The 11,897-nt window shown below is 44.8% G+C and overlaps 1 protein-coding gene across 3 annotated transcripts in view; it reads left to right on the forward strand.

Annotated features, from left to right (window-relative positions):
- Rufy1 (RUN and FYVE domain containing 1) overlaps positions 1–11,897 on the forward strand; it is a 56,968-nt gene extending 45,071 nt beyond the window's left edge. For all 3 annotated transcript variants that reach the window (XM_078049908.1, XM_005339347.5, XM_021735966.3), the window contains 6 exons: positions 1,874–1,993; positions 2,622–2,751; positions 4,991–5,085; positions 8,378–8,426; positions 10,172–10,249; positions 11,278–11,897. In XM_078049908.1, coding sequence (XP_077906034.1) covers positions 1,874–1,993; positions 2,622–2,751; positions 4,991–5,085; positions 8,378–8,426; positions 10,172–10,249; positions 11,278–11,421 — 616 coding nt within the window. In that variant the 3' untranslated portion in view covers positions 11,422–11,897. The remainder of the gene's footprint in view (positions 1–1,873; positions 1,994–2,621; positions 2,752–4,990; positions 5,086–8,377; positions 8,427–10,171; positions 10,250–11,277) is intronic.

An 11,897-nucleotide genomic window follows, 5' to 3' on the forward strand; every position in this document is an offset into this window, starting at 1 on the left:
AAAACTATAAAACTTTTAGAATAAAACATAAAAATCTTCATAATGTTAGGGTAGGTAAAGAGATCTTTTTTGCAGGTATAGCATAAGAGCATAATTCATAGGAGAAAAACTTGATAAATTAGATTATCAAAATTTTAAACTTTCATTCTGTGAAAGACAGGAGAATAAAAAGGTGAGATGTAAATTTGGAGAAAATTTACAGATCACATATGACAAAGAACTTGTATCCAGAATTTATAAAGAACTCTTAAAAACTCAAGCAAACAATCTAATTTAAAAATGGGCAGAAGTGAGGCTGGGGTTGTGGCTCAGTGGTGGAATGTTCACTTAGCACATGCAAGGCCCTGGGTTCGATTCTCAGCACCACATAAAAATAAATAAATAAAATAAAGGTATTGTGTCAAGTACAACTAAAAAAAAAAAAAACTGGGCAAAAGTTTTAAACAGATATTCACCAGAGTACATATGAACAGAACATAAGTACATGAAAAGATATTCAGTATCAATAGCCATTAGAGAAATGAACAGTAAAATGATGAGATCCCACATATCTATCAGAACACCTAGTTTTTTGTTGTTGTTTTTATTTCTCTTTTCTTTTTTGAAACCAGGTCTCACTGTTGTCCAGAATGTCCTTAAGTGATCCTCCCACCTCAGCCTCCTGAGTACCTGGGACTATAAGAAAGTAGTACCATACCCAGCTAATTTTTTATGACAGTACCAAGTGCTGATGAGGACACAGAACAGTTGGAATTCTCATACATAATTAACAGGAACACAAAGTGGCACAACCACTTTGGAAAACAAACTAAACATCTGTGCCACATGGTGGCTCACAGCTGTAATCCCAGTGGCTCTGGAAGCTAAGGCAGGAGGATCTCAAGTTCAAAGCCAGCCTCACCAAGAGCGAGGCACTAAGCAACTCAGTGAGACCCTGTCTCTAAATAAAATACAAAAAAAAGACTGGGGATGTGGCTCAGTGGTTGAGTACCCCTGAGTTCAATCCCTAGTACCTGCCCCCCACAAAAAAAAAACTAAATATCTTTATCACATGACCCAACAATTGTGCTCCTAGACATATTCGAAAGAGAAATGAAACTTATATCCATTCAAAAACCACTACACAAATATTTACAGCAGCTCTATTCATAATTGTCAAAAACTAGAACCAATTCCAGTGTCCTTCATTGGATGAGTAGATAAACAAACTGTGGTACAATTATACAATGAAATATAACTCAGCAATTAAAAGGAATAAATCACTGACACAAAAATTTTGTCGATCTCAAAGATATTGTTCCAAGAGAAAGAAACCAGTCTTAAAAAGTTCCATAAAGTATAATTCTATTTATATCATTCTCAAAAATGTAATGCCATAGTGTCCCAGAACAGATGAGTGGTTGCCACAAGTTTGGGATGGGGAGAGGGTATGATTACAGTGGGACAAAACTAGGGTTTTGGAGTGATATAAGTGTTGTGTATCTTGGTTGTGGAGTATCTATGTCTTGCTATATAGGTGCTAAGACTCTACATATACACACACAAGTCAGACTGTAAGTTAGTTTTAAAAGAAAAAATTCACTGGGCTGGGGGTGTAGCTTAGTGATAAGGCACTTGCCTGGCATACTCAAAGCCCTGAACTCAATTCCCTGTAACACTGACATGCACAGAGAGAGAAAGGAAAAAAAAAAAACTATTCAAAAGGCAGAAGGACTGCATTAACCCAAGAGTTCAGTACCAGCCTGAGTAACATAGCAAGACTGACTTGTTAAAAAAAAAAAAAAGGAAATATTCAAGCCAGTGATAACTGTACCTTAAACTGTGATGACCCTTTTCTTACAAAGATGGAGTCCATGTGTGTGCTTGCCTCTAGGTTACAGCATTCTGAAAGAGCAAGACAGGGGGCAGAGGAGCGGAGCCACAAGCTGCAGCAGGAGCTCGGCGGGAGGGTCAGCGCCTTGCAGCTGCAGCTGTCACAACTTCATGAGCAATGGTAGGAAAGAGCTGTGGTAGGCAGAAGCATGCTGGGGAGGACTGGGAAGGTGGCTTCCAATCTTTTTTCTCATCTCCAGGAAGAATTGGGAGCAAATAGTGTTCTACCCCAGAGTTTACCCCAGCAAACGTAGGTTTAGGATGAGATCATATATGCTAAGTGAAAAAATAATAATGAGAGAAAAGACATAGCTCTTCCCCATGTGACGAACGATATTAGAAGCAGATTCCAGGGACCCCACGCAGGACTACTCAACTGGTGAGAGAGAAGAGTCAGGATTTAAGTGGAATGTCATCTTTGACCTTGATCACCTTCTTCTGCTTCCTTCCTCCCATTTTCTTGGCTGTCTATAGGCTATCATAAGCAGAATAAATACTGAATTTTCTTGACCCTCAGGTCTCTATCTCAGGAAGAGTATCCATTCGTGTGGTGTGAATACTAGCAATCCTAGTCCTTATGAAAGTGCAGGTGACCCTTATGGAAAAGGAAACCTGACTTCACTACCTTGTTGAAGGGCTTAGTTGCTCCTGTGGAAATTCAGGTGGTTCTCCCTTCCCTATGGAGTGAATTGTGAATCTTCTATGAAAAACCTCCATTGAGACTAACTGGTTTTGTTTTGGGATAACAGTTCAAGTCTAGAGAAAGAGTTGAAATCAGAAAAAGAGCAAAGACAAGCTCTTCAGCGAGAATTACAGCATGAAAAAGACACCTCCTCTCTGCTCCGAACAGAATTACAGCAAGTAGAAGGATTAAAGAAGGTAAGGTGAAATTTCCTTGAGAGAAAAAGAGCATCCAGCAGTCCCCATGCTCCTCTGCTAAAGAGATGCTCCTGCCTACTCCTCCATGTGCCCTTTGTGTGGGAGCCAGGCCCTGTTCCAGGGTTTGTTGCTGTTCCCAACCCAACAAAGCATCTGAGGAAAAAGTACAGACAAATCATAAGTCAGTAAGCCACCAACCAAATAAACTCAGAGAATGTTAAGTGCTATGAAAAAAATAAAACAGGAGGGTTTCCTCACAGTGAGGCAGAAGATCTGGGAAGAGAACACCTGACAAGCAGAGGCTTGAATAATGAGCAAAGACAGCCCAGGAGACTTGGCAGGGTACCTTTCAGGCCAGCAATCCATTTCATTTGAGAACAATAACCATCTACTGGTGGAGAGTCAGTGGCAGATTTGCAGGAAAGAAAACTAGAGTATTGTAGGAGAGTTCAATATTTTTGAACATATGCCAGTCTGTACTTTCACCCCAGAGGTTGGCCAGCCACTCTGTCCAGAGTCAGGTCATCTCTAGGAAGCAGACTGAACCAGAGCCCAAAATAAGCCCTAGGGAAAACCTGAGGCATACATTTTCCCTGGTATCACCTCTGTCCTCTGGAGGCCCCAACTTGTTTGAAGATATGTCCTGGATCCTGAGGCTTCAGTGAGCAAGAGAAGACGGGGTGCTAGTATGGCATCACTGCCTGGTTATAGAATTGGACACCTCTCAGGAAACTACAAGGTGATCTGAAAATGTTTTCCCTAATATAGTTAGCCAGCTTCCCAGAAGTTTCTACCATTCTGGATAAAGTTAGTTCCAGCCTGGTGTACTGTGACTTGCAGAGGTCTTCCGGTTTTTTTTTTTGGGGGGGGGGGTCATACAACAGGTTCCAAAGCAGGATTGAGCCAAAAAAGTGCACTGCCTTCACCATACCTTCCAGTCACAAGGGTCCGTTGTCACCAACACAGCTTCCAGACCTAGGTTTTGTTGCATTGATGAGGTAGTAGATACTGCTATGCAGTTAGAGCCAAGAGGTTCTCTTGGTTGCCATTAGAAAGTGTCTTAAGTTGCTGCAGAAGGGAAAGATTCTGCAGGACTCAGAGGGGATGAGGGGGGAAGTAGAGGATAAGAGGGGACCTTTAGAAAGTTATGCTGCATCACAAAACATATTCCTCCTCAAAATATTTTGGTCTGTATTTGAAATACCTCCTCCACCCATTCCCTAACAAAAGAAACAATGTGTCTGACATCACCAATAAGCCTCAGGATGCCTTTGAGCCCTTGTTAGGTTGTAGGTTCCCAAAGTACAGGGGAGCATGTCTGGGGGAGCTGCTCACTGCTTGGTCTAAGTCTCATTGTTGTTCCCATCAGCCCGAAAACCCTGTGTCTCCATTCTGGCCTTGCCAGGTGTGCTGGTCCCAGATCACAGTCTGTGTCCCCCATTGAGCTTCCCTCCCTCACACAGCTTTTCATACAGTCTTAAGTGGACTCAAACTTGGTATTCTCCTACCTCAGCCTCAAGCTGCTGGCATTACAGGTATATAACCACTGCACCCAGCACCTTCATATAGTTTTGTATAAGACTCATCTATATACTTTTTGAAATAACTGCTTTTAAAATATCTGTCTTGGGCTGGGGATATACCTCAGTTGGTAGAGTGCTTGCCTCGCATGCACAAAGCCCTGGTTTCAATACCCAGCACCACCAAATAAACAAATATCTGTCTTTAATAGAAGCCCAGGCAAAGCCTTACTTGCCTTGTAAGGATAATTGTTTTTAATATGGTTATTCTCTGTCCCATGTCCCTGTCCCCAGCTGAGAGCCCCTACAATAGCACTCACTTTTCAGCTTCCCATTCTTAATAAGCGGGTGAAAAATAATCCACTAATGTTTTAAATGACAATAATGCAACAAACCACATTTGCTCTTGCAAGATTTTCTGATATAGCCACATGTGGTGGCACACATCTGTAATTTCAGCTACTGCAGAGGCTGAGGCAGCGGGATCGCAAGTTCAAAGCCAGCCTGGGCAACTTAGCAAGACCCTGTCTCAAAATAAAGTGAAAAGGGCTGTTGGTGTAGCTCAGTGGTGGGGTATTTACTTAGCACAAAAGCCTGGGTACAATCTCCAGGCACCCAAAAAAAAAAAAAAATCTGATCATCTTGTTGATCTGGCTACTAAATCAAGTGGTGTGCAGTGACAATGTGATTCTATATCAGACCTGGCTTATCCATTTTAGGAGCTGCGAGAACTCCAAGAGGAGAAGGTAGAGTTACAGAAGGTCTGTGATGAGCAAGAACAAGCCCTCCAGGAAATGGGACTGCACCTCAGCCAGTAAGAATCCTGATTCCCCCACCTTCCCCTGGTGTGCAGGGCTGGAGGCTGGGTCCAGCAGGCTTGCTATAGCCTCTCCATTAGAAGTATCACACAAGTCCAGTCTGCCCACCTCACCCAAACCTATTTCCTGTTGTTAGAAGGAGGCAGGGCTATTCAGGAGGCCTGCCTGCTTTCAAGGGTGACCTCCTAGGAAGTCAGGCCTCTAGGGGATCAAGCCCTGATATCAACTATGGGGATTTTAATCAGCTATTGATTAATTTATTGTGAATATTCTTTTCTATTGACCAGAACACTCATGTTCACAAACTTAACATCTAGGTCCTAAGGATGATGCTGGGTCAACTTACAGTCAGGCCAGAGTGAACAGGGGTGGTTTAAGAAAGACTGCCATGCAGCCAGCACACTGGCCAGCCCTGCCCACCTGCCTTTTCTGGGAGTTGACACTTGGATCCACCAGAGGCTCTTTTCTGCCAGGTTCTGATGAAGCACCGACCTTGGTAGCCTTGACAGGGTAACCAGTGTCCCAGTGTCCCAGTCTGGATAGATTGCTCTGCACACGTGGCCCTGGAAATAGGTCACACTGCAGATTTTAGACCTTATCCATTTCTACAATAATTCAATTTTCAAAGAGTGGGTAGATAAGTTATTTCTTCTTATGGGTTAAGTCTCTCTTGGTTGCAAGTGATAGAAATCCAACTCAAACTGGCTTAAAAAAAAAAAATCAGGAGTCAGTCCACCTCCTACCTCTGCTGTCCTATTATATACCTCACGGGTGTGCCTGGCCCCCACAGGGGCAAGATAGTACCCAATGGGACCACTTATCAGAGGAAGTTCTTCTTTCTGCATAGCTCCCAGAGACCTGAGTAGTTTACTTTCTGCTCTCCAAAGTCTTGGACTATCACTTAACACAAGTGCCATGACCATAGAGATAGGGGCCTGGTAACCAGCATAGCTTGGGCTGAGGTGTTATGTGGCCATCACAGGTTCATGGATGGGAACGAAAATTAGAATAAGCTAGAAACACTCATGTTGCATGTGGGTGTGAACAAACTTGGAATTTTTTTCCTTCTCAGTATGAAAAGGTCAAAAAGTCTTTTTTTTTTTTTTTTTTTTTGTACCAGGGATTGAACTCAGGAGCACTCAACAACTGAGCCACATTCCCAGCCCTATTTTGTATTTATTATATAGAGACAAAGAGTCTTACTGAGTTGCTTAGAGCCTCACCATTGCTTAGGCTGTCTTTGAACTCACAATCCTCCCATCTCAGCCTCCCAAGCCATTGTGATTTCAGGCATGTGCCCAGCAAAGGTCTTCCATTTTTTAAGAAAAATAAGAGGCATGGTGGCACACACTTGTATTCCCAGCTGCTCAGGGGGCTGAAACAGGATTACAAGTGCAAGGCCAGCTTCAGCAACTTAGCAAGACCTCATCTCAAAATTTAAAAAATACAAGGGGATAGGAATGTAACTTAGTAGTAGAGTGCCCTTGGTTTTATTCACCAGTATAGTAAAAAATAAAAATAAAAGACAGGTCTGGTGGGAATATATTCTGTATATTCCTACATGCAGATGAAGATGCTGCCTATTCTCCATCCTCACCCACCGACTGTGAGTGAGGGCTTAGACAAGTTTAGGGCTGCTGCTTAGCCCCCTCCCACCCTCATCCCTGCCATCTTCTGGGGCTGAGTGTCCTGCAGTGCTCTCATCTGGCTGGGTAATCATCTTTCTCTGGCCTCTGCCCCACTGTGGGCAGCTCCTTGAGAAATGGCAGAGCCAAATGTCTATCCCTGTTTTCCAGTCACAGGCCAGTTCTTCAGGCACCTCAGGAACACTCACCAGAAGCAGACTTGGAACTTTGGGATGGCCAGAGCAGGCCACTTGGGTTTGCAGCCAGGAGCATGCACTATGCTTCCTCCTACCTGTCCTCTCACACTAGACAAACTCAAGGTACAGCTAGAATTTACCCTTCTAAGAGCCAGAGACCTCAAAAATGTCAGTGGTCTTTTATCTTGGAAATGTCCCAGTCACCATGCTGCTCACAGCTGAGTTCTGTAGCTGTTGCAAGGTCAGTCACGAGCAACCCAGACAGGACCATCTAAGCTGTCTCCCCTTGTCCTTTCTCCCTCCTGCAAGCCAGTACCAGGTGCCAGAAGAGGAAAAACCTGTTCTCAGACCCCACTATCAGCTAAGAAAGTTCCTGTATCTTGGCGACATTTGGGTGCTTCCTGAGTTGTGTTTTCCAGAATTCTTGTGTGTTCAGACTGCCATCATGACCTAATTTGCCAAAGCCTGTCCATCTGGACGGTCTCGGTCTCTGGTCTCTGATCCTGTCAGCGTGCTGGCCTATTTCTGCAACTGAATAGGGGAGGGAAGGAGCTATCTGCAGGATCAATAGTGAATGCCTGATGCTATTTTCTAATCCCTCATTTAGCAATCTGGCCTGTTTCCCCCAGAGACCTGCCATTTTGACAGTCTAATCTAATGTCAATTTAAATTGATCTCAGCTTTTAAGAAAGGCTCAGACTTCCCCCAAACTGCAGATGCATAGTTTGATTTTATTTGATTTAGTTCTGCCAATTTAGACCATGTTCAGTCCTGTCTCTTATGTGAACAACTAAATAATTATTCCTAACAACAGAGTGGAGAATGAATGAAGCAAGAACAAATGACCAGCCGGGTGTGGTCATTTATAAGCCTGTAATTCCAGCAACTTGGGAGGCCAAAATAGGAGGACTGCAAGTTCAAGGCTGGCCTGGACAACTTGGAGACCCTGTCTCAATTTTTTTTTTTTTTTTTTTTTTTTTTTGTGTGTGTGTCAGGGGTAGGGGTTGCTGGGGATTGAATCCAGGGCCTTGTTAATGTTAGACAAGCAATCTACCAACCAAGCTATCTCCCCAGCCCCAGCCCTCCTGTCTCAAAATTTTAAAAAAAAAAAGGAGGCCAGAGGTATAGCTCAATGGTTAAGTGCCCTTGAATTAAATCCTCAGTTCCAAGCCAGAAACCTGGGCTTCTATGAGTCTATAAGGTCATTATCAATTTTTAAATGATTGGAACCACTTTAAAATCTTTTCAAATCCTTGCAGGCTATAGTCTGTTCTTGGTCCAGATTTGATTCCAAGCTCAGCCTCAGAGTGTTTCATTTTATTTACACATAAGCCAGTGTGATGAGGTGACTGGGATGACACTTCTTAGTCTTAGTGTTTTCACAGAGCCCACAGTCACTGCAGTTAGTTTTGTTAAAATTCGAGAACCTCTCATTGCTACAAAATTATCTCTTTTTTGCCCTCCAGGTCCAAGCTGAAGATGGAAGACATAAAAGAAGTAAATAAGGCACTTAAGGTATTAGATTATTAATGTTATTAGCATAAGAATCACTACTCATTGCCATGAGTATGTGCATATATGTGTACCCCAATCGGATGAGAATGCGGTTGAGGCAGTGGAGGTGAAGACAAGAGTTTCATGTCACTTGACAGTGGCAATGACTGACAAGTGGACAAGTGTGAGCTGGAACCTAGATCTTCTGATTGCAGTTCCTGTGCCATCAGCTGTACCTTTAAAATAGGCCTAGATGACAGGTACCCCAGAGGAAGGAAAATGTAGAAGGAAGAAAGCTGGAATTTTTTTTTTCCCCCAGATTAAGAACCAGAGATCATGATATAGGCCCCACTGCAGAGCACCATGTCACTTCCAGGAACTTTAAACTAAATCCTGAGTTGTTTCTGGACAACTGAAAGGTTCTAGATAATTCTGGGGAAGGCAGATCATGCAACATACCACTTAAGAACAGAAACAAGCAGGGAATCCATGTGTGTGCTAGCTGTGGAGAACGGGAGCAGAGGCAAACTTTCTAGGCTTGCCATCGCTCCCAGGGCAGGCAGCTCTGCAGCGTGGCCTCCAACACAGGCTATTCAAAGCAGGGCAGCCTCCCTGTTTGCAGGAGCTTTTCTGACTCCATTCTGCTTTGGCAGCAGTGCCAAAGCAGTCCTCCTCCATCTGTCACCCTTTGTGTGTCCAGAACAGAGACTCTCAACATTGCTGTATCTGACTTCTCATGTACAATAGTAGGTCAGAAGCAAAAACTGTCACAGCAACTAACAGCAGTATGAACTTCTTTGTAACGTAAGTTTACTTTGTCCCCAGGGCTGGGGATGTGGCTTAGTGGTACAACACTCAATTGTGTATGAAGCCTTGAGTTCCATCCCCAGCACAAGGGAACAAAACAAAATCAACCCTCCCTTACAGACTGAAAATTCCTTGGCTGTAATTTCTATAAGACACCTGCCTTTATATCCCCCACCATATGTAGCAGTGTACAGCAGTGACAGTTTAACTATTTAGAGGGAAGATAAAATCATAGAACAGGACCCTGGAGCCACTTAGAGCTCTTTTGAGGTGGGATGCATCCTGGGCACACATTTGGTAGCCCCAAGGGCCTGCTTTTATGTCCAACAGATACTAAAGGGCCAGAAAAGTGCATCATTTCTGACCCCAGTCCCTAAGGATGAATAAAAGACATGTCCTGTTTTCCCAGATAAAGTCCTCCAAAATTCATCTTTCAAAGCCCCAGATGCCTCCTCTACAACTGAGCTAAGCTGCTTCCCAGGGCTGAGGGTGGGGGTTGGGCATTCATGAGGACATGCTGCACATCTCCCCAGGGACCCATGTCACCAGTTGTCCTGGTCCCACTCAGACATTACCCGTCTTCCTTCTGTTAGTTCTGGATAGTGTCTCAGGCAGGGCGTAAGAGAAGCAAGCACCAGAAACTGACTCTGGTGATGTCAGCCAAAGGGATTTATTGAAAGGGCAAGGGAGAGTAACAGGATGCTAGAGAATCTTTTAAGGCCCAGTGGGAGGCAGACCAGAAGGCTGAGAGGGCAGGCACAGTGAATGACAACTGCAGTCATAGCAGTTCCCTACATTACAGCTTGTATGAGGCCACATCTGGCAGGAAAGCAGCAGTGCCTCACAAGGAAACCAGATGTGATTAGGGAGGGACAGTGGATTCAGCCAAACACAGGTGATTTCTCTCCCATCAGAGGCCAAGACATAAAATGGAATTCCAGGGTTTTCTTTCTCCTCAGGGTCATACTTGGCTGAAAGATGACGAAGCAACACACTGTAAGCAGTGTGAAAAAGAGTTCTCCATTTCCCGGAGGAAGGTATGTAGGGGTGAGTTGTCACCCACTGAGATTCCCCTTTCCTCTAGTTCCTTGTCAAACCGGGTGTTGAATGTGGTCACACTCATTGGTCTGCAAATGGGCAATCCTCCCCCCAACGTATCTATGCAACTGGCTGTCCAGCCTGGCTCCCCCCACTTTTGGGGACCCTGGCCAGTACAGGCCCCTCATCACCCATTCTTTTCATGACATAGCTGCTGTAGGGAAGTACACCATTGCAAATTTTCTGTGTCCAACAGGACCAAAGTCTGGCCAAACAGAATTCACAGGAAGACACCAAAAACTCACTGGGGCCCCAGTCAGGGCACTTGCCCCAGGTAAATCTGTCTGTTTGCATAGCCACCTCCAGGATCTAGTTAGACTCCTAGGCCCTCCTCCTTTGGTCCAGGATACAAGGGGTCTTGAGCAGCCTCAGCAAAACCAGTTGGGCAGAGACAAGCTGAGTATGGAAAAGCAAACAAAGCAACACTGGGAATTTAAGGGCAAGTCCTGTCCCACTGCCACTACCAACCCTGTCCACACACCTTTGGGTTCCATGTCCACATCTGCTCCTATTAATATCCTTTGGGAAAGAAAAAGCCAGAGTTCTTGCCAGTGCCGGAGAGTAGGTTCAGAGCTGGAGATACCCCTCTTGAGGCTGCCTTTTCGATCATGTCTGTCTACAGTGCAGGCCTACTGGCCCCAGGTGAGTGGTTTGGTTCAAGGACTGGGTCTAGCCTAACAAGTCTGTAGAGCCAGGAGGAGCAGAGGATGCCCACTCTGCCCACCTGGTGTGTGTCACATTCTCAAGGAGCCCAAGCACCTAAGAGGTTCATGGCAACAATTTTTAGAGTGACTCCCTAGCGCCCCAGGAAGGCTGACTGGGTCACCACTCTGGAATGCCCAGGATCTCCATAACACTGGGATTGCTAGACAGTGTTCACTGTGGGGAGGGACCTCAATGTATTAGGGTGGGTATGCAGATCACATCTCCCTAGGGGGTCTGTGACTACCTTTTTCCTGTCCTCTAGCACCACTGCCGGAACTGTGGGCACATATTCTGCAACACCTGCTCCAGCAACGAGTTGGCCCTGCCCTCCTACCCAAAGCCAGTTCGAGTGTGTGACAACTGCCACACATTGCTGCTGCAGCGCTGCTCATCCACTGCCTCCTGAGGCCTGGCCAGCCACCTTCAAGAGCCTCAGCGTGGAGGGCAGCCTCAGGTACAGTGCCAAACTCTGAGTCTCCAGGGAACACCAGAGGCTTGGGAAGTTTGTTTCCCAAGAAAATCAGAGAATGAGATCTCCACTTGGTGGCTGTTGCTCCAGAAGACCGTGTGCCAAGTGGCAGTTGAGCACCTAGTATGAACTAACTGCTGGACTGAAACTCTTCCATCTGCTTTGTTCCATCACTGACTTTGGTCCATATGTAAACATGATTTCCCTGTCATTTTTCACTTCTCAAATTCATCCTTTTTTATAGCAGTTGTACTCTAGTATGCAATCAGTTTTTCTCCTCCAAAACTTTTATTTGTGCAATGCTTCATAGCACAAAGCATCTGTCCTTGTGCTTTGTCTGCTTTAAGAGATTTGCTCTTCCATGCCCTTGTGAATACCTCTTGTTGGCCATGCAATAAAGTCATTTATTTTTC

The sequence above is a fragment of the Ictidomys tridecemlineatus genome, chromosome 1, assembly GCF_052094955.1.
Source record: "Ictidomys tridecemlineatus isolate mIctTri1 chromosome 1, mIctTri1.hap1, whole genome shotgun sequence".
NCBI lineage: Eukaryota > Metazoa > Chordata > Mammalia > Rodentia > Sciuridae > Ictidomys > Ictidomys tridecemlineatus.